Source organism: Acinonyx jubatus, chromosome A2 (assembly GCF_027475565.1).
Source record: "Acinonyx jubatus isolate Ajub_Pintada_27869175 chromosome A2, VMU_Ajub_asm_v1.0, whole genome shotgun sequence".
Taxonomy (NCBI): Eukaryota; Metazoa; Chordata; class Mammalia; order Carnivora; family Felidae; genus Acinonyx; species Acinonyx jubatus.
Genome location: NC_069383.1, coordinates 38535068 through 38559262, shown reverse-complemented (window position 1 = coordinate 38559262; position 24195 = coordinate 38535068). Strand labels below are relative to the sequence as shown.

At 36.8% G+C, this 24195-nt stretch overlaps 1 protein-coding gene across 10 annotated transcripts in view; it reads right to left on the bottom strand.

Annotated features, from left to right (window-relative positions):
* The window catches only part of IMMP2L (inner mitochondrial membrane peptidase subunit 2), an 873838-nt gene that overhangs the window by 560586 nt on the left and 289057 nt on the right, over positions 1-24195 (bottom strand). For 3 of the 10 annotated variants that reach the window (XR_008296717.1, XR_008296716.1, XM_053218212.1), the window contains one exon: positions 18290-22733. The exons of the other annotated variants lie outside the window; for them this stretch is intronic. Coding sequence is in view for 1 of the 3 variants with exons in the window: in XM_053218212.1 (XP_053074187.1) it covers positions 22727-22733 (7 nt within the window). In the remaining 2 variants the exon portion in view is untranslated. Of the gene's footprint in view, positions 1-18289; positions 22734-24195 lie in introns of those variants that run through there. 10 annotated transcript variants of the gene reach the window in all.

Here is a 24195-nt window from a genome sequence, read left to right as displayed (position 1 = left end):
AAGGCTTCTCATGTGATGATAAATTTAAATTTTCAGAAGATCTCTTTGAATGCAGTGAGGCAAAAGGTTATGTGAGACTGAGTGGATGGGATGAGGAGAGACAGGGAAATCGATGACAGCAGTAGTCCTGGGTAAAGATGCTGTCACTAGACATGGATAGTCGTGGATGAAAATCAGATGAAAGAACTTTACGGTAGAAGAAATATGAGAATGGGGTAGCAAGAGGTTTCTAAGATAAATTTGAGACATGGTGCTTTTTCCATTGGATGTGTTGTGATATCTTTCACTGGGACAGAAAACAATGGAAGAGAATCTGGTTCATTCTGGAGCATGTCGGATTTGAGGTGGCTGTGACATATCCAAGCGAGAAGGTCAGGTAGATAATCAGAGGTATAACTGGAGCTCAGAAGAGAAACCTGGCATAGCAGTCAGAGTATAGCAGGATAGCAGAAGTACCATTTTTAAAGAGAATATCTCTAACCTAAAATGGTGCCTGAGATATGTAAACTGAGAAAAAGCTATGAAATGTTTATTTTGGGCCTAAGCTCAACCCCTAATATTTTCGTGGATTATTTATTCCTTTGGTTTAAAACAATGAAATAATTAATTAAGGTGCAAACATTAGCATGACCCAGAAACATATCCTTTAAAGAAAAAATTTAATGTTTATTTATTTTTGAGACAAAGAGAGAGAGAGAGACAGAGCAGGAGCGGGGAGGGGCAGAAAGAGAAAGGGAGACACAGAATCCAAAGCGGGCTCCAGGCTCTGAGCTGTCAGCAAAGAGTCTGATGTGGAGCTCGAACTCATGAACTGTGAGATCATGACCTGAGCCAAAGTCGGATGCCCAATGTATCTGGTCTTTTATACCGTCAGTAATATTTAACTTCTTTCATTATCATCAGTGTTACTTTTGAGACAAATGGAGAAAACTTGAGAAACCACTAAAACATTCAAGCAACAAAGAATTTCAAGTTGTCTTGAGGAACAAAACATTCTCAAGAAAACACTTAGGACCACGCTGCTGAGTTTCAGAGGAATTAGCTTCGCAAAGGAATGCATCCAGAATCTGCTACAATAATAATAAATATAATTATAAAGTAACAGCTTTGGAAAATGAAATACAAAAGGAATCACTTGTCACAAATGACAAATATGCTCACTTCTAGTAGTTCATTTAAGCTAAAATATTCAATTCACATCATTAGTTCAAGGATCACACCATCCCCACTGCTCCCTAAAGCAACCAGACTTGTGTACACACACATCAACCCATACATAAATGTGTGTTTTGTTTCACTTTGGCAAATTAAGACTATGATCTTGAAAACGACTATGGGTTTTCATTTGCAAGACAACTCAACAAATGAAAAGTGGAAAGTGACTCCATCCTGTTTTTTAAGAGTATATAGCATATAAATACAAACTTTAATAGAAACTACTGTTAGTTTTAATAGTGTCTCTCAAAACACTTTAATAAATAATAGAAGTAAGATTTCTTTAAAGAACAATAGCTAAAGAAGTGAATGGTGTGTGTGTGTGTGTGTGTGTGTGCGTGTATGCACATATGAAAGAAGAAAACATTCGTAACACTGAGACCAAGAATTGTTCAGATGTGCTATCAGCACTGTCCTCCTCTGCAAGTATTTAAAAACTGACAAGTGTAACACTGATGTCTCCATCTTCAAACGGTTAAAGTAAAACATTCGGATATTTATGCCATCATATATTTGTGGCTACTGAAATCAGTGCATTAATGTTTGGGCAACGCACTTCGTATGTGGAAATGGAAATCGCCAAATTGCAAACGCAATCCGGCACAACTTTAGGCTTCACTCTTAAGGGCTACACATGTCTTCTTTGATCCTTCAGAAAAGTCTAGCTCTTTCCCTCCTCAATTTACTTACACAGGCATACTCCCAAGTCTCTACCAAGCCACACAACTCCTCTCCCATTAGACATCCAGCTGAAGGTGTTTACCCAGTGAGGTCTGCCCTTCATATTCATTCTAACATGAACTGCTGCCTCCTTCCTAATACACTGTTCTTTTCCTTACACCAGCTGTCAACTTATTTATTGTTTAGATGTTTGTTTGTTTAATCTGTCTTCCCCAACAGAGAAGGCAGTGCAAACCCCATGAGAAAAAATATTCATGTCTAGTTTATCTACGAAGACCAACACATATGTTAGAAGCTTGGTAAATATTTATTAACTGAAAATGAATGATGACTGAGTAAATCAGTAAGATAAAGACAGAAAACTATGAATGAATATGTATTATAATGTTCATTAAACGTTCTATAAGTGAAGACACATTGAAAATAACTGAAAAACTCCTCTGAGAAATTCTCAAAGAATATCATATGATCCCACTGTCAAGTATAATTTTTTTTTTTCTATGAGGAATACTGCTCAATTTCAGAGTGCTATCCAGGAAGACAATTTGAATCCTAAGACGATTCAAAATGGAAATTGGGAAAAGGAAAAAAAACAAAACTCACAGATAAAAACTCCTACTAAACAAAATCACTTTCACAAACACAGAGATTCAATATCATACATGATACAAAAGAAACGTCCAACAAATGTGGAATGAATAAAAGTCTACTACTTCTACAACTATTTTTGTCACATTTGTAAGTATAGAGAGGTAACGTGAATTTACATGTGACACTTCAACATTATTAATTATCCTTCCTATGAACTTTAGAGAAAGATGAGCATACAGAATCGCTGCCAGTATATTTATATCTATAATCCTAGGAACAGTTTAAATTAAGGGAGTATCGTCATTTAAAGGTTCACAAACATCAATAGTAGCTAACAAATCCCACAGAAGTGCATGTATTTTCATAAATAATTCACCATATTAACTCATGGTGGGGAGGGGTATGAAGGGATTTTATTTTTTGAAAGAAAAAAAATCACTTAGTTTTATGTGAACTCCAGAGCCATCATCTGGAGAGAACTTAGCTGGGTGTGAAAGCAACAAAATAGAGATGGACTTTGGAAAGGCAGGTCTTATCTCTGCTAAATCTGTCTCTGATAAGTTCAATTTCCCAAACCAGTACATTTCTTTCTTCCTTCTTCCTTCCGTGATTTGTTGACTTTTATATATATACATACACACACTGTCCTGGCCCCATCCCAAGTGAGTTCCTGCCCCTGGGCCTTTGCACTGCCCTCTCCACAGCTTTCCCCTCTGCTCCTGCTCTTCAGACCTCAAGCCGAGTGAGGCCTCAGGGAGGCCTCTGCTCAGCATCCTGTCTGTAATAGCTTTGTGCGTGCATATGGACCACTGCATGTTCATGGCCCCACTGCCATCCAGTAACCCATGGACTGTCCCTGCCACCCTTCCCAAGGACCGAGGGAAGCTTGTCACTGACCTGGTCTTTTTCTGGTCCCGAGGGCCCAGAACTTGCGTGATATAGAAGAGGGGCTCATGCATGTTTGTGATAGACAGTCTCAAGGGCCCTGAGCAGCCTGGTTCCAGGAGAGTTTGGCACATCATAGGCCATCCCTGCCCCAACTGAGCCCCAGCACAGGGACACCATGGGGCAGCAATGGAAGGGCTGAGGCCTCATACTGATTGAAAGAGATGTCAATGTGTTTTTTTTTTTGGAGTAAAATGATAAAACTCATTTAAAAAATAATGTATTTTTACTTTATACATAGCAAATATTCAATAAATGTTCATATTACAAAACCCAGGAAGACTGGAAAGGTGTAAAAACATTTTACACTTGTAGACACAGATAGAACAGGAGAGACATAAATTCCAGGGTCCGTCTAAGAATTCCAACAGCTGCCTCTCTTTTAAGCCCTCACCCCAAATGATCTAGAAGAAGGGTTCTGAAGTAATAAGACTTCTTCAAACGTAAAATATCCATGTGCGAAAATAGTTTTGACATAAGGTGAACTGAGCGCTGACTCAATATAGACACATTACATAGAGAAATTATTCTACTTTGGTGGAGAGGGTGGTAATTTGTGTTATTGTACAGTGAATGGAAAAGTCAATGTTTTGCAATCAAAGATCTAGTTTGAGTACATATTCACTTATTAGCTGAGTAATTTTGATTACATTCCTTAAATTCTCTGAACCTTAATATTCCCATCTGTAACAATAAACATAGTAACAACTACCTTCCAGAATTGTTCTTAAAAGTAAATGGGAATAAGGGCACCTGGGCGGCTCAGTCAGTTAAGTGTCTGACTTTGGCTCAGGTCATGATCTTACCATTCATGAGTTCGAGCCCCACGTCGGGCCCTGTGCTGACAGCTCAGAGCCTGCAGCCTGCTTCAGATTCTGTGTCTCCCATCTCTCTCTGTCCCTCTCCCACTTGCTCTCTTTCTCTCTCTCTCTCAAAAATAAATAAACCTTAAAAAATAAAATAAAAACTCAGTGGGAATACACGTAGCACACTCTCAAAGTTGCAATAATTGTAGCTTTTGTGACTGGAGTGGAGGAGGAGCAGAGAAGATCAGTGTCCCCCATCCAGCTGAAGAACATGAATTAGACTTGTGGTCACTGTGCCCAAAGAGGAGCATTCCACTTCAGAACATCTTTCTCAAATGCAAATTGGATTCATTCCAGGTCCCTATCAATTGGAACTTCAATGACTGGTTCAAATCCACACTAAATTCAACATTATCCTATAGCCAATTTGCTACCCGAGCTACCGGTGTGAGTAAATACTACCTAGTTTCCCTGAAATCACCTCCCTCATTTATTTCCCTTACACAAATGGACTTTATTAGGTATAGCATTCAGTATGATCAGACCTCAAAGCCAGCATTCAACCTCCTAGGCGTTAATTGCAAAGAGACCTATTTTGTGCCAATTAAACATTGTACCACTTTTCACTGTGAATTTCCCCACACTTTTAATACAATTTAAATATAATGTTCTCATACTTAATGACAAAACAATGACAAATTGTACAAGAGTTATAAACACCTCCTTGGTTGAATCCACCAAATGTATGAAAATGTGGGAAACAAAAATAACGTTCTCTCTTAAAGAAGGATTCTTAAATTAGGTCTGGTTGATTATGACTGAAAACAGACAAATTCATGATGCAGCATGTCAACCTGATAAAACTTTTTGTAATCTCTTTATCTCTGATGATCATCTATGTAATCCAGAAAACTTAATCTCCTACATTTTCAACTGCTTATTTTTTAGTGCCAAGTCCCATCAATTTGGCAAGCAGCTGAGAGCAGCAATCACTGGAGAAAATATAGGAGGAAAAAAATGAGCCAAATCAACTGATTTTGTTTCGATAGACTATCTGCACAATGAGTAAGCCTAAGTGTTCTTACTAAATGTAATTAAGTGTTATTTCATAATTTTTCTTGGAAAAAAAAAAGAGGTCTTGTCTAAAATAAAACATTTTGGGTCCTTAAGGAAGAATGGTAGAAATAGTTGCTAAGATAATAGTTTGGGATTAGCATCTTATTTTCACAGTAATACGTTTTGACTTTGATCGTGAATAGATTTCCTCATTAGCACAGTCAAAATTCAATTTGAATAAAGTTTTGGTAGTGGTTCTTAAGGCAACCAACAACATCAATACTATAGAATGTTTCCTTAAGGATACATAGTTACTGCTATGTTTCCATTTCTTCCCGTCAAAAATCAATGTGGCACCAGGCTGTAATGAATGGCTGCTTGCCAGCTCCAGTTAAACTGACTGAAAACTCATTATTTCTTTAAAATCTATTCTTTTCTAGAAAGTGTAATTTAATAACTTCGCTTATCTAAGTTTGTGATTTCATTCAGACATATAATCTAACAATGGTTTGGAAAGCATTTTACACGTAAGAGAAAAAAAGGCTGTCTTTATTATTGTTACAGATGTTTACAACCTAGTTAATTTTTAAAGCAAGGACAGAAGCTGCACTCAATTATTAGGTACAGATTCACACCTGTTGTATGTCATGTTTTAAACCCCTAAGCATGAGATTTAGTCAAGGCAAATGAAAATGAAGAAGGACCAGCCACAAAAAATGATTTTGTTCTCAAACAATAATTAAAAGAAAAACTGTAAAATGTGGTGTATCTATGACAATCCCATTATTTCATAGCAGGGACAGTTCCACTTTCTCTTAACAGATTTGTGTTGCTGTCAAATGCGTTATAAAGGCTAGTGCTCATAGGTCTGGGCTACGGACCTATTTATATTGGTACTCAGTTCGATCACCTTTGCTAAATTTCTCTGTGAGCATCCAAGTTCCATGTCAGAAAAATTAAACATTGCCTTTTTCTTTCCAACACCTACTCACTCTAATTCTCTGCTAGAGTGAAGTGTTCATCAACATCACATTAGACACCAGGCCGATTCAGACCCCGTATCTTAGAGACACTGAAGTGCTATGAACACTCAATGCTTTTAAAATGCAAACCGTGAAGCACCTGAAATACACCTACACAGGGTACAATAAGACTGAGCACATCCAGCACAGGCAAATGCTAGTGTTGTGAACACATTCTTCCTTGAAACATCTTAAGGCAAAATATCCTATTTTTTATGCTTGAGTTAGGCAAAAATTTGTGTTTCCATCTTCTCTCCTAAGCACTTAATTGAATATCCTTTTGGATACTACCAAAAAGAGGGCATCCATATAAAACATCTGTTCATACGATCCAAGTCACTCGGGGTATACCTCATTTGAGACAAATAGACAGTAATTCAGAGTTACAAAGAGACCTTTGGGAAAAAAAGTTACTTGAAAAACACATCCATGGCTGTTTTCTATCATGTATCAAATCAAAAAATATGATTTGCTTTGTAAGAACTTTATTCGTATGCAAGACAATGAGTAAGTAGCCAAAGATTAAGTCTAGAAGCTTTAGAGCTAGACAGACTTACGTGCAAATTTGATTTTAAGTTGCTAGCTGTGTGATTTGAGGGTAACTCAGTTAACACTTGTAAGTGTTAGATTTCTCCTCTGTAAAAATGGAGATAATATTTACCTCAAGTTAAATAACATGTGTAAAGTGTCTAGCAAACAAAAAAAAAGTTTAAAAAATTAATGCCAGCCTAGCCTAGTTGCACGAACTGAGTCTAACAAACCTAGTACAACTGACCGCAGCAACACTTACGAGTCAAGGAAGCAAACTGCAACTTGCTGTGGCATCTATCACTAAGTGCCAGTGGTGCAGCCAAATGTACAACAGACTTTAAGTTGTATCTTTACACATGCATAGAGCGCACATGCTTTATATATACATATGTTCCAATGAGGAAGAAAACTATCGGATTTTCTGTCTCCAGATGATTTATGGAACCGAATAACTTGAAACAAAATGAAGTAAATATACTTTAATGGGGACAAAAAATAACATTTTTACAGTGAACAGAAAGAGGCATTTGCAGGTATTGTTAAGGTAGTTGAAGCCTCTAGCAAAACCATGTTGTTAAATTTTAAAATGTCCTAACATTATATGTGAAAGATGTGATTCACCTGACCCAACCATGGAAAATGCCCTTAATCGACCTATGAAATAGGTTTTCTTTCCAGATCATGAAGAATTATTCACCGAAAGAGTTGTGCATCATAGAACTGATTTTTTTTTAAATGGAGGCTAAAATGAAAAGAATAATTCAGAAAATAGAATACTTGTTTGCCTTACCATAAACTTTTGCTGAATGTGCTTTAGGGAAATAGAGATGCAGAGATAGGCTGCATTAAAGCAGGGTGAGGACAAGTATGTGATGCTCAGTGGGCACTCAGCTCACCAATAAATCAGTCCCTTTGAGACACTGATTTTAACATACAGTTGAAGTGTATTAGCTAGGAGAGAATCCAATCTCTTCCAAGATTATTTATGACAAAGCACTCCTAACTGAAGTCCAATTTGTTTGTGGAATTGCAGTCGTTCTCATTCAACTAAACAATAAATGAATGTGCCTTTTGTAGCTCCAACTCCAGAGCAGAAAAGAAAACAAAAGGGAGCTATCACAGCCATACTTCACAATCCAGGGGACCAGTTAAAGGAACAGTGGGAAAAGCGGTTACTGGGGTGCCAAAAAATCGAACAGGCTACAAAGCACAATTCATTAACCTGAACCACTCAGGTACCTTTTGCATCGGCTGTATTTCACCTGGTGAGCTATTCACATCTCACAGAAAAGCTTACTGGGGGCGTTTTCACCATCCCTCTTAGTTCTAAAGGCTGCGTGCCTCACTGAATTGCCAGACATATTAGATGACCACTCTAAATGTTCCTCCAACTCAACCAAACACTACAGCATGACTAGACCATGACTGTGGCGTGAAGGACAGCAAATGTGGGAGGCTAAAAACAGGAACATGTTCGAATTTTTCCAAAAAGGAAACAAAAGTACATTTATAAAAATTCCTCAACTAATTAAGTTTGGCCTCTGGCATACCACTCTCTTTCCGTGATGACTCCATCACTTAGAAACTATTATCTGGTCTTTATTTCTTGATTTTCTAGATTTACTATGCTATATTTTAGTAGGGAAGAAAAGAGAGACCTCAAGATATTGTTTTCTGTCATGAAACAAATCCCTTTTTGTGCATTTTTCTTGGGACACAAACATCTGACGGTGAAAAATACTGTTACCAAAAGAACTGCTTCTTCATTTTATCCCATGTAAGTAGCAGTTGTATTCAAAAGAAACAACATCTATTTAAAAAAAAAATACAAAAAAAAAACCTAGCAAAAAAATGTGGCATGATACTGCATCATTCACTGGTCATTCAACCATTCCAGAAATATTTAATATACTAAAGATTATAAATAGTTACTTATTAATATGGTGAATTATAAAACACTATGCTTACAGTATTCACTACCACTGGTAATTCTCCATCTAAATCTCTCACAGAGTTATAAGGTGCCATATAAGTGAAGCACACTGACAGAAATGTAGACTACATGAGTAAACTCCCAAAGTTGTTCGAATTGGTATTCTTGCATGAAGTAGTAACTCCCACAATAACAGATCTGAGAGCCCTTCATGTATTGGGCTACAATCCTATATGACAAGAAAGTTACATGATTTATTTAGAGAAGTAAAATTTCCAACTTTAGAGAAGTAAAAGACAAACCCATACACCCTACTAAGGATATAAAACCATCCATTTGGGGGGGTACTTTTTCCATTGAACTTCCATTTTTACATCTAAAAATGTAATGTCCCTGTCACCTCTTTCTTCATGAGTTTTACTCCCTAACATGAGAACCACTCTGAAGGCCTATCTAGTACATTGTCTTCTAACAAAAGATTCTCCTATCTGTGAAAACTGACATGAACAGAAAAGAGGAACAGCATTTACTTTAGCCAAGAGAAGAGACCATTTCTCAAAATCTCACCAATCATCACTTCTTACAGTGATGTGGTATTCCTCTCTATTCTAAGGTGAAGAATGATGTTCCTCTCTATTCAAAGCCCACATATGAGATTCTTTCTCTTAGGAATGAGTTTGATCAAATGAAGCAACAATTTATTCAGCTGATGGTACATACGAAAGGTGGGTACCATCAACCCACAAGGACAATAAAATCAGTGTGTGTGTGTGTGTGTGTGTGTGTGTATGTGTGTGCGTGCATGTGTGTGTGCATGTAAATGTTTATAAATATTTGTGTATGGGGCTTTTAGAATTATGCCCATGGAATTAATTCTCAACTGTGCACTATAAACTCGGACCTGGCCAATTGATTCCGGAGATACAAAGTATTATAGCAGATGAACAAGCACTATAAATATTGTCATTAGAGTATTTTAAGTAGCTGTCATATGATTAGAAAAGAGTTAGATAGTGGACATCACGGGGTGCCTGGGTGGCTCAGTCGGTTGAGCATCCGACTTCAGGTCAGGTCACGATCTCGCAGTTCATGAATTCAAGTGCACATCAGGCTCTGTGCTGACAGCTCAGAGCCTGGAGCCTGCTTTGGATTCTGTGTCTCCATCTCTCTCTGCCCCTCCCCCCTCACTCTCTATCTCTCTTTCTCTCAAAAATATATTAAAAATTTTTTTTAAATTAGTGGACATCACCAATGGAAAAGGGAAAGGGGACAGGGAATAATTGGGGATGGAAGGTAGGAAAGGAAAAGAACACCAGCTACCTATGAATAAAATGTGGCTCCAATGTTGCATTAGGATTGAAGCTAACACTAAACTGCTTTTTGAGTATTTAAATTAAAATTCTATTTTTGAGAACCTGTGAAGAATCTATTTAAGATTAGTAACATTGGCACAATATGCAGATAATTATTCAGAGATATCTTTTGATATTGTTTCAGATGCATGAATTTGGTTTTTTAGCCCCAAGCATTAGAAAATGGTGCTTCCTATTGCATTTCATGCTAAAACAGAGAGTCTTGCTGGAAAACTACACTTTAAAATTTACTAAGTCCCAAGATCGACAATGTCATTATTAATTTATTTTTGTCTATATAAACTGTTTCCTTTAAAAGTAGAAATGATATGATAAGAGTTACAAAACATTCACAGATTTTATTAATACTTTCTAGGCTTTCTCTAATTTCTAAAAATATTTCCAATTTTACCTTAAGTAGAAAATATAGTTAAAAAAAAATAGCCCCTTCCCCGCTTGTGCTCTCTCTCTCTCTCTCTCAAAAATAAATAAACAACAAAAGAAAAATTTTTTAAGTAGAAAGAGAATGTCAAAGATAAGAAACTCATTGTAATCCAATAAAATGTTATGTGATAAAGGTGCTTAGAATATCTATTGGGAGGCTGGGGGGTGGTGGAGGGAAATCTGTCACTCCTCCACAAAAATTAAACATTTCTCAAAATGTAAACTACCTAAATTTCAATGCTATGAGAGAATTATATCAGGCAAATGACACCCCAAAAAAAACCTTAAGCACCATTTATTAAATGAATACTCACAGGTGCAGCAAGTGCAGAAAAGATGACCCTGCCCAATCTCAAGGAGCTCTCAGCCAGCAGGGTAGGCATGCTGCTCGAGGCAGAGTGGGCAAAGAGGGCTGGCTGCCTGGGGGAAGAGGAGGAGCTGGAAGCCAGATGAACAGGGTGGGGCACACTCCACACAACAGAACATATAAGGTTCACAGGTAAGAGGAAGTTAGAGGTGATTCCATTTGCCTGTGGGCCAATGCCAGATAAAAATGCCCTTGAGAGAAAGTCAAGGTCAAGGGCATGAAAAGCAACATCAGAGACCTGAAGAGAGAATCCCTTAAACCTCAAAGTGCTTTAATCAGGGCAATCTCAAGTTTGTGTTTCAGAAAGATCCCACAATAAACTACTTGTGGTCAAAGTTTGTTACCAAAGAATCACAAAACATGGATCGATGTGTACTAAGGCTCTCAACAACTGCTACATACAACTTTTAAGTCAGACAAGCATTTAGGCCAAGGCTGATAAAGTCAAATGTTTAGAGAATTTGGGCAAGTAAAGTAAGTGAACAGTCCCAGTGGGGTCTTTGGTGAACCAAGGAGGAGAATGTTAACCCAGCCCCATAAAACCACTACCAGGCAGAGCTGTGGGAACAGAATGGCCTGATCTAACACTTAAGGAAAACCAGAAATCAACATTCTTAGGTAAAATATATTGATTTTTAAATAACAGCAACTACATCAATGCTGTGCAAAACACTGAAGTACTAAACAAAATATCTTCAGAAATTATCTAACTGCACAGATTTCAAGGCCATTTAGAACCATTTCACTAAAACACAGAAGACATGCATCAAATTACCTCTGATTTCAGCTAAGCATTTTTTTCCCCAAAATAGCCTCATTGGAAGAGATTTCTGAGTGATAATGGGTTTGAAAAGTTTGCTTTGATGCCTATGAATGGTAGAGAAAAACAAGTTAACTAGTTTTCATTTGAGCAGAAATCTGTTTGCCTTTGTTTTGTTTGGTTTTGTTCACCTCAAAGTCAAGTGGATGGTCCTAAGCATTCTAAAATAATCCCCAAAGTTTCTGAATATATGCAAATCTGCACAAGGGAAAGCTTACAAATATGGACCATAACCAATACGGAATACTTTTGTTTTCACCTATGAATATCTGATCTGGTAAACAGAAATGAACATAAAAATGCTATTTCATGGACCAAAAACATCCCTGAAACAGGACATTTCGTTATCTAATATCGTACACAACGTGCTACTTTAATCCTCAGGTATACTGTTAGTTTACTCAACACTACTTTAGAAGATAAATGATGAGCCCAATGTATTAATATAGGCAAAAAGAAAAACTCAAGCTACATACAAAGGTTTATCTAGCTTATATATTTTGTTTCTGGAAAAAAATCTTCAGATCTTTATCAATGTTAATTTTGCACAGGAAACATACATGCAACTCTCAGATGTAACTCAACATGAAGTGGAAAATTTTTAATTACCCATGATCTCCTACACAGATATAGGCATTGTACATTTTTAATCTATTATTCCAAACTAATATGAGTAGTTCTGGACTGATCAAATTGCCAGTTGTATGCAATTCCATCTCCTCTCAACAACCCCGACTTTTATAACCACTACCACCAATCCATTTGTATTCCATTTCTACAGATTTTTATGGATAGATAGATAAATAGATAGAGTTCTATATATTGGATAGAGTAATATATATCTACTAATGAAAACAATGGCATTCTTTATTGGGGATTAATATTTTTGCTAAATTGTGATTCAAAGTTTGTTTTAATTGATTGCAAATACCAAATTCCTGAGTATTTACCTCAAAGAATCAAAACTTAAGTCCACACAAAATTCTGCACATGAACACTTATAATAGCTTCATTCATAATTGCCAAAACTTACAAACAACCTTCAGTAGGTAAATGGGTAAATAAAATAGATCTGGACAATGGAATGTTACTGAGCGCTAGATAGAAATGAGATACCACACCATGAAAAGACATGGAGGAAATTTAAATGCATATTACCAATACAGTTTTAAGTTTTTCTTCCCACAGTGATCAAAACAGGGGCCACTACTGAGAGACTAATTTCTCTTCCAAAAAATATTGGAAATATCAATAATTAATGAATACAAATAGGGGTGCCTGGGTGGCGCCTGAGTGTCTAACTCTTGATTTCAGCTCAAGTCATAATCCCTAACTCTTGATTTCAGCTCAAGTCATGGGATGGAGCCCCAACTTGGGTTCTGCACTGGGTGTCAAGCCTGCTTACGATTCTCTTCCGCCTTTCCCCCATTTGTTCTCTCCCTCTCTCTCTCCAAAGGAAAAAAAAAAAAAAAAACAAGAAGCCACAACTACAAATTGAATACTATCTTTTCCATGGGGCTAACATGCATTCTCAAATATGTCACAAGTACAATATTGATAGACACACTTTTAAACACAGTGTTTAAAAATTTCAGAGTACACAATTAGTGCAACAAAGAATCGGTGGAAGGGAGAGAAAGAAATGTAAAAATCATTTACTTTACAGAGAAATTTTCCATTTAAAATGATTCAACATAGAGGATTCCTTTACAAAGAAACTTTTAGGCGTCATATGTAACTGTGGGGAATAAGCTTAGAAATTCCCTGGGCTTACAGCAATGGGTTAAATAGGCATAAAGAATTACAAAGCCATAGGACACTTACACCAAATTTGGGTAAACAAGGTTAGGTAAATAAGTATAGAGAAGGTGGGGCAGAAGCGCCAGTATAGAGAGAGGGGAGCAAAGACCCCAATATATGACATAGGTATAAGAAATAAACAAGATTAGGTATTCAGGGCAGGAGAGCCCAGGAGGGAAGGAACAAGTTAGGTAAACAGGTAAATAGGGCTACAGACCCAAGCTGGGGGTGAAGCTGCCCAGAGCAGACATGATTAACAAGAGAAAGGTGCCTGAGGTCACGTGTCTTATCTGTCTCATCCTCCTAGGCTAGCTAAGATAAACAGAGGTGGTGCCTCCTGTCTGCTGTAAACAACCTTCCACCAGGCTGCCCAGCACCAGGATTTTGTTTTGTATTAACCCAAACCCCTAACCCTGAGTATCTTCATGACCCCCTTCCCCTCACGTCCAAGAGTTAATGTTCATAGTTTCATTGTCTCTTTGTGCACGTCCATCACCATGTTCGTAACCCTTCTGATCCTAATAAAAACAGGGCAAGAACCCTTATCTGGGGCTCTTGTCTTTTCCCGGACATTAGCCATCTCTCACTTTTAATCCTGCGTCCCGCTTTCTTGCTAGACAAGGAAGAACTTTAGAGTCTATGACATATAATAATGATATTGTAGTGTATAATTAACAAAACGTTTACATATAAGTCATTTTACCCTAATAAAAACTTGGAAGTTATGAATTATAAACACAAGTTTACAAGTGAGGAAAATGAGGCTCAGGAAATATAAGCAAAAGGTCTAGTATCTAAAAAATAAAAGAGCCAGGGATACAGGAGCCAGGATTTGAACTAAAGCCTACTAATTCTAAATCGCATGCTCTGGTTAATATGAGCATTTGTAGAACATTTAGAGTACAGAAAGTGTCCTCTAATAATTACTACCCAAACAAAAAGCTTTAACTAAATATTAGAATTCTTTTCAAGGAAAGGTTATCTATCTATATACTGTTTCTAACCAGAAAATAACTCCCACAGACTAGCTCTCCCTGTATTCTATTGTTCAAAGCCACAATTACCAAGGAATGTTTCTTGAAACAATAAATGCTTGTTATTTTTTTTCTATTTATCAGAGATATTCAATAGCTGTAACATTCTAAAGTCTCATCATTTTAAAGAATAAACCTTGAAAAATTATCTTTCCAAAAGGAAACTAAAGCATAGAGATTTATATGGTACAAAGCGTGTTGTTTCTTGGGAAAAGTAAGATTGTTTTTATTTGAAATAAAAGAATTAGTCACTTGAATTAGATAATACTCTAGCAAGTTCTTACAAGAATCTACTCCCTTTTCTTCTTTTCAACTATTATGCTGTTTTTTTTTATACAAAAGCATTTATTTCCAAAGTTAGTTACAAAATAGCATATGCAAATTAAGAACTTTGTTTTGCCTTTTACACTAAACAGATCTAAGGTTCCACATCTGTATCTTATAACATATGAACTACAATGCTTTTTGAATTTGAATGTAATATTCAATATTTTCTAAAAATACCACTTTTTTCAACTGTTTATTTAAATTCTAGTTAGTTAACATAAAGTATAATATTGGTTTCAGGACAGAATTGAGTGATTCATCACTTACATACAACACCCAGTGCTCATCATCACAAGTGCCCTCCTGAATACCCATCACTCATATAGCCCATCCCCCACCTGCCTCCTTCCATCAACCTTCAATTTGTTTTCTATCTTTAAGAGTATCTTATGGTTTGTTTCCATTCTGCCATCATCTTTTTCTGCCTTCCCATATGTTCATCTGTCTTGTTTCTTGACTTCCACATAGGAGTGAAATAATATGGTATTTGTATTTCCCTGACGGACTTCTTTCGCTTAGCATAATACACTCTAGTTCCATCTATGTCATTGCAAATGGCAGGATTTCATTCTTTTCAATGGGTGAGAAATACTCCATTGTGTGTGTATATATATATAATATATATATATATACACACACACAATGGAGTACACAATATATATATATACAATATATACAATATATATATTATATATATATATACACACAACGGAGTACACAATATATATATATATATACACACACAATATATACTATATATATATATATATATATATATATCACATCTTCTTTATCCATTCATCAGTTGGTGGACATTTGGGGTCTGTCCATAGTCTGTCTATTGTTGATAATGCAGTTATAAATGTCAGGGTGAATGTATAATGTACCCCTTTGAGTCTGTATTTTTGTATCCTTTAGGTAAATACCTACCAGTGCAATTGCTGGGTCATAGGGTAGTTCTATTTTTCAACTTTTTTTTTTTTAATGTTTATTTTCTCTTTGAGAAAAACAGAGCATGAGTGAGGGAGGGGCGGGGGCTGGGGGTGGGGGGGGACACAGGATCTAAAGCAGGATCCAGGTGATGAGCTGTCAGCACAGAGCCTCATGTGGGGCTCAAACTTAGGAACCACGAGCTCATGACCTGAACCAAAGTCAGCGCTTAACCGACTAAGCCACCCACGTGCCACTATTTTTTAACTTTTTGAGGAACCTCCACACTGTTTTCCAGAGTGCCACAGCAGTTTGCATTCATCCAACAGTGTAAGAGTGTTCCCCTTTTTTCCACTTCATCGCCAACACCTATTGTTTCTTATGTTGTTAACTTTAATCATTCTGACAGGTGTTAAGTGATACCCCATTGTGGTTTTGATTTCCCTAATGATGAGTGATGTTAAGCATCTTTAAAAAAAATTCCAATTTTATAACTGCACAGAGTTCAGATGTGAGAAAGAAATACAATAATGTCCCTAACACTAAATGCTTATAAATGTGACTCCAGAGACACGTTTATGTTCACCGCATTAAGATGGTACATGTTTCTTTCTTTTTATTTAGTTTGGAAACCAACTTCAAATGAATAAGATCTATCAAGGAACATCCTATTGAAGGAGGATGAAAACAATAAACTGTACTCCACATTTACAAAGAAGTTTAAAAGATACTTTCAGATTCTCATTCTCACCACAGATGTTCACTACATGTCCATTGTTCATAGAGGAACATGCCCTCTAGAGTGAAAAGTTTTTTGTTTTCTTTTTAAATATTGAATGTAAGTGTGAAGTGTGTTTCCATATCACAGGATAACCATAGATTGAGTATCCCTAAAGTGATACAAGGTGACTCTTCAATAATTCAACTCCCTGCCCTGAATTGCTACATTTCATTATCATAAACTGTGACCTCACACCCTCTGAGAAAGAAGTTTCCCATATACCCAAACTGTGAGGATGGTGCACTAACTCTAAAAGATGGAAAACAATGGCAACAATCAGTTTCAAGAATATTTGGGTCCAGAGACCTTTCTAAATATGAGATCAGTCCTTCTTGTTTTTATGTAATCATCTTAAACCACCTACAATTTATAACAGCAGACCAGACCTACACAATTATATTCCAGACAAATACCAAAATAAGATTTCCTTCAAGGTGTCTATTAGATTATGATCTTAATGGAATCCAACCAGAAAGAAACACAAAGTATCCTCAGAGTCTCTAAGGGGGAAAAAAATAAAACTAACAAAGACCTAATTTGGTTGGCCATGTTTCACATAGAAACCTTAATAACCCCACTGAAAGCTGCCATTTCTCTAAGAACAGAATAATATGAAATAGTCTACATTATATATTAATAGGAGTTGTTATTCAGTTATTTTGTTTTAACTGAAAATTAATCCAAAGCCTATCATTCTGTAGGACAGAGTGATTCAGGTCACCCGTTACTAAATTAAACATTTTCTGCTCTCACTGCATCTCATTAAACAAGCCACTGCAAGTTTAAATAACTCCACGCTTCCATCTGCACAGTCACCCATTTTGTTATTGTTTACAGCAACCTAATTTGGCACATAATAATTCAGGCAGCATTGGTTTCATATTACACTGAAGTATTAATTTTTAATGTAATTGCATTCTTTCGTCCAACAAAAGCTAGATCAGTGGGGATTTTACTCAAGTGATTCTTCAATTATTATACAAGGCAAATTCTTTTAAGACTCTGCACCTCTCTTTGCCCTGATTCATTTCTCTATAAATTAAAAACTCATTATGAGCTTATTTAAACTAGCTTATTTACTTAAACAACACAGTGAATGATTATCTTAGTATAAAATATATGGCCTATACATCTGTAAAACACCTTTTTTCCAAAGGACATTTGATTCAGTAATGAAGCAAGGCATAGTTTTCTAGCATAGTAATGTATTATTACTGAACCCCACAACTTTTTCATTTTATATAATGATTGCTAAGGGTTGTTCCTATATGTTTCCTTCTATCACACATTTGAATAAAGAAGAAATTTGGAGGAATAAATTAAAGATCAGCTAACATGTCACCCCTCAAATGTGGGATAATCACAAAGATGTACAATGTACATACTTCAGAAGAAAAAAGGTAGATTGATTGAAAATAACAAGGCCAAGAGCAAAATATAAAATACGTTTACAAAACAGCAGGATGGACTTCAATTAATCACTAAGAACCTTCCATTTTGTTCATTCATGTTTGTACATTTTCTGTATTGTAGCTCATATTTATAATAGTCCCCTTTAAAATACTGACTTTCTGAAAAAGAGTATATTCTTTTTTCAAAATTTTTTTTTAATTTTTATTTATTTTTGAGAGAGAGAGAGAGAGAGAGAGAGAGAGAGAGAGAGAGAGAGAACGTGGGTGGGGGAGGGGCAGAGAGAGAGGGAGACACAGAATCCAAAGCAGGCTCCAGGCTCTGAGATGCCAGCACAGAGCCTGATGTGGGGCTTGAACTCACAAACCGTGAGATCATGTCCTGAGGCGAAGTTGGGTACTTAACTGACTGAGCCACCCAGGTGCCCGTGAAAAAGAATATATTCTTAAAATTAATATGTGTCCCTTCAAATCAGCATTTTTGTATCCGTTGGATAAATACCTAGTAGTGCAACTGCTGGGTCATATGATAGTTCTATTTTTAGATTTTTGAGGAACCTCCACACAGTTTTCCAGAGTGACTGTACCAGTTTGCATTCCCACCAACAGCACCCCAATGTTTATAGCAGCACTATCAACAATAACCAAATGGAAAGAGCCCAAATGTCCATCAAGTGATGAATGGATAAAGAAGATGTGGTGTATATGTATATATGTGCATATATATATATTGGAATACCACTCAGCAATCAAAAAGAATGAAATCTTGCCATTTGCAACAAGGTGAATGGAAGAAGAGTGTATTATGCTAAGCAAAATAAGTCAGTCACAGAAAGACATACATCATAGGATTTCATTAATATGTAGAATATAAGAAATAAAACACATGAATATAAGGGAAGGGAAGTAAAAGTAAGATAAAAACAGAGAGAAGGCAAACCATAAGAGACTATTAAACACAGAGAATAAACTAAGGGTTTCGGAGGGGAGACGGGTGGGGGCATGGGCTAAATGGGTGATGTGCATTAAGGAGGGCACTTGTTGGGATGAGAACTGGGAGTTATATATATGGAAGTGATGAATCACTGGGTGCTACCCGTGAAACCAATACGACATCGTTTGTTAACTAACTTGACTTTAAATAAATAAGCTAAAACATAAATAACAAAACTAACATGTTAAAATTCAATTTTCAAATGCTTATATTTATGGTAACCAGCAGATAATTGAGGAAACAAAGTAATTACCTAAACTGTAATCTGAATTCTATAATTCTGAGATTTAGCTATATTGGCCCCTTGGCCAGTTCATTACAGAGCAGAATTTAGTATAAGGCAGGTCATTTTGGACTTAATCTAAAGTGACTATGCTAATTTTAAAAAGCGAATAAAAAAAAAAGATAATATTTTGGGACAACACCTGTAAGGCAATGTGGAAGTCTAAATCTATAAAGGATCTTGTCCTATCAATTCTCTTCTACACCTTGTAAATCCATTTCCCAAAACATTTGAAACATAATGGATTGCATTGCTTAAAAAATGTATATGAATTAGTTATTCTTATATGCAATATATGAACAGGACAGTGTTTTCTCAAAAAAGACAATGCAATCCTTGAAAAAGATATTATAAATTATAGAAACGTAACTTAGATTTTAAAATACCTGAAAATATAGAAGTTTTCAATTTACTCCATCAGGTTTCCTATGTGTATAAGTTCAATAAAACAGACCAGCCTAAATTAATAAATCAGTAGATAAATGACATCTTATACACAATTATTTTTATTAATCTTGATTTCAGGGTAAGTATCCATGGGGATAACAAACTGTGGTGTTGTAAATTATAAATTTGGACATTTAGAATCAAAAATAAAAATTCTAGCAAGTCAAGAGTTGTGAAGCTCAGCGGAAAACATGCTCTTCTCTAGTTAACACTTGACTCACAGGATAATATAACAAATCATGGGTCAAAAAATTTCCATTAACTTCTTTAAGTTGACCTATTTAACAACAGGACAAGGATTTCATTATGGCTAATTTCTCCAGAGCTTTTAAGTATGGAATAAAGATGAACAAGGCTCCTCCTCAAAGTCCCCTTCTCACATTTTAGCACTATGAAGGCAATTCTCTACATAATATTCTCTGACCATTCACCAACACCACCGATGTCTTCATTGCCTCCCAGACTTGATCCTAGCAGGGATACCTACTTCGTTGCCATTCTCTGTGTATCCTCTTAGGAGAACTGATCAAGGAGACAATCTTCTGTGTCTGGTGTAACTAAGTCAGAACTATTTGAAAGCTACTACCTATCTAAAGGTCCTGTATTCTTTAGTTTAAGTTTACTAAATGTCTTGGAGATACAAAATAAACAGAACCCAAGAAGCTTGAAGTGTAGGAAATAAGACATATACATTCAAGGACAATTAGTACATGGGGTGTAAATGCTCTAGCAGAGGCAGGCGCTGGTTGCTATGGGAGAAGAACACTTAATCCAAACAAAAGGGAATAAGGTAAAACATTACAAGAAAGAGCTTTAGGCTAAATCATTAAGGAGCTAGTGAGTCAGATGACTCAAATAGATCATTCCAGGCACAAAAATTCAGGAACAAAATAAAAGGAAAAGGCACATAAGTATGACTGAGAGACAGAAACTCCAAAGAGGTTGGAGAAGTAAGAGGGCCTTGAGTGTCATGCTAAGAAATATGGAGTTTACCCTGAAGGCTATGGGAGCCACTGAAGAATTTTAAGCAGGAGAGAGATATGACCACAAAGCAGATTTGAGTTTGAGAGACATCATCGTGGAAATAATTTACCAGGAGGAAAGGAGTATGGGGGCAGAAAAAGGAGGTCACAATTACCTAAACGCCTATCACCTGGACTTGTGGATAATTAAACTAATGGTTTTTACCCAGGGGAAAGAAACAATCTCTGAAATGGCTGCAGCAAGATGTCTCTATATTAAGGATTACCTAAATAAATAGAACCTAACATTTATGATGTATGTCTCCCTATATGGTATTAGATGTGCATCATATCTCTATCATACACAAGTATAACACTCTAGAGTACAAAATGGAGATGTTTCATAATTTAAATATTCCTTCTGTCTGAGGTAATCTCATGAATCTCATTCAGATAGCTCATCTGTTCTAAGCCAGATAATTGTATCCAACATAGGAAGGACCTTGGGAGGTACCAATGATATCATGGACCACTCTCTACTTTGTATAATCTTTTGGACTGCCTGTATCCTTGACATCATTTAATAGAGTAATACAGGTTAAAAGTGCTGAGTCATGCTGGTCTCATTTGACAGTCTGGTCCCATATGTTTGCTCAGGGAGGGAAAACAAGGAGGCTAGTGAGGCTGCCACACTGTGACTGAAAGGAGAGTCACAGAAAGAGGAGTTCAGAGTGGTAAATAAAGGACTGGATATTATAGTGCTTTATTAGAGATTGTAATGCCTTTGACTCTTACCCTGAGAGAGATAGGAAACCACTGAAGGGTTTGGAGTAGAAAACTGACATGGTAATTGTGACTCGTGTTTTGAGAAAAGGCTATAGGGTGCCATGAACAGAAAAAGGGAGGCCACTTAGGAGGTCCTTACACGGAGTGCCTGGGTGGCTCAGTTGGTTAAGCGTCTGACTTCAGCTCAGGTCATGATCTCACAGTTCGTGGATTCGAGTCCCATGTTGGGCTCTGTGCTGATACCTCAGAGCCTGGAGCCTGCTTTGGATTCTGTGTCTCCCCTCTCTCTGCACCTCCCCAGCTCACTCACTCTCTCTCTCTCAGAAATAAATATTTAAAAAAAAAAAAAAAAAAAAAAGGAGGTCCTTACAAAAAATAGGTAAAAGATGATGGTGGCTTGGAGAGGTAGAGGTAATGAGAAGTAACCTATATTCTGCATATATTTTGAAGATAGAGCCAACAACATTTACTGACAGATTAAATGTGAAGTATGAGAAAAGGGAGGAGTCAAGCATAACCCCAAGTTGTTTTGGCCTGAGAATCTGGAAGGATGAAATAGCCAATTACTGAGATGAGGAGGACTATGAGAGGAGCAGGTTTCATAGGAATGACCAGGATTTCAGCTTCATATATTAGACTCCAAAGCTAATTAGACATATAAATAGAAATGAGAAGGGGACCACTGCCTAAATGAGTCTGCAGTTCAGGAGAGAAATCTGGGCTAAACAGACAAATTTGGGAAATATCTTCATATGGATGATGTTTAAAACTATGAGCCTGGATGAAATCATCAAGAGATGATTTGTATTGTCAAAGAAAAGGCCCAAGGAATGAGCGCTGAGGGATTCCAGTTGTTAGAGATTAGAAAGAGGAAGAACAAACAAAGAAAACCAACCAAGTGAAGAAACTTATTCAAGATAAAGGGAATGACCATCTATGTCATCTTAATTGATAGGCACGAAAAATGAGGGTTAAGACTTTTTCACTGAATTTAGCAAAAGGGAGGCCTCAGATAACCTTAATAAGAACAGAAATTTAAAAGGTAGAACACATGGGTTTTAGATATTTTAAGATGATTTCTACTGTCCTGGCTAGGGTGACTGAGTGATAGTATATTCACAGACAGATATAGGGAGTACAGTCCTAATTTTCCATGCTTAGCTTCAGAGTATAAGAAAAATCCCCAAATCCATTTCTAACTAATAAAGTATTAACACCTAAAATGAAATACCAACATATTAATACTTAAAAAAAAGTCTCAAAGCATAACCAACAATTGCATAACAAAGCATCACTAACTGTTTTTACCTGTTTCTTCTTTTTTTTAATTTTTAAGTGTTTTTATTTTGTTTTTGAGACAGAGAGAGACAGAGCATGAGCAGGGGAGGGAGGGGCAGAGAGAGAGGGAGACACAGAATCTGAAGCAGGCTCCAGGCTCTGAGCTGTCAGCACAGAGCCCGACATGAGGCTCGAACTCACAGACTGTGAGATCATGACCTGAGCTGAAGTCTAACGCTTAACCACCTGAGCCACCCAGGCGCCCCTTTACCTGTTTCTTCTTAAAGTGAGATCATGGCTATTACCTGAATAACAGTACTGAGCCCATCTATCATCAGAATTATGTAGGATTAAAAGACTTCACCCCTCTAAGAGAAGAGATCCAGATTTGAGTCTAGGAGCTTGCCCAACAGAGTCTAATCCTTTGGGTAGGAAAGATGCTTCCAAATCATTTCTGCTAGAAACAGCAGATGGAGATTTTGTTTATTTTGCTTTGTTTTATATGTACCCTCTTGGCAAATTCACTTCTAGAAAGCTTATCCAGAAGAAACTAATCCTCTGAGCAGGAATTTTTTTAGGTTGCTGCCCAAAAGGAATCCAACCTATGAATGGGAAAACATACGGCCGAATCCCAGAACTAGTCACAAATTGATTATAAGCCAGAAACTGAAAGAGACAAGAGGTTGACCGAGTAGTTAAGACAGTAAAGATTAGATGGTAAGGTCAGCACCCAGGGAAAATTCATGTGGCCTACTGAAATGCTGCCCCTCCACCCCAATGCCAGGGACACTGCTTATAGAAGCAGCTGTCCATTCCCACACTGTCCACTACTTTAAAAGTAGCTTCTCCATCTTGGTCAGTGTGGTCTTGGGTGGAGAAAAAGCTATATCTTCCAGAGGCAAGTCTTTGGTAACATAACTATGCAGCATGGTACTCAGGGAAGGAACTAATGGGCAAAGACACTGCTATCCTGAACTGACCCTATCAACTTCTTTGTTACTGGAGTCTTTTATGCTAATAAGCAAATGGGTTAACTGCTTAACGTAAGCTTGTTTACAGATCACTGGAAACAATTATTAATTTGATGAGCTTCAGAAAGCTGGGGGATAATTCAGTACTAACCTAAAGAGATAGACAACATTTCTAAATGTTGCTTATTTTAGCAGAAAACAGTTTAAGGCAGATTCATTTCCACACAGCTCAGCTGACAGCCAGCTTCCCACGTAAATTCACGTGAGTACATTCTCTTTCCAACTGTCCCTGAGCATAGAATACACTATATTACTGAAAGCCTCTTCCTGTTTGAAATATGCACTATTAAATACTTTTTCTCCTATGCCTTGGCTACATTTTCATGAGCAATATACGGAACCCACATTGAAATCTCAACTTTCTGTTGAG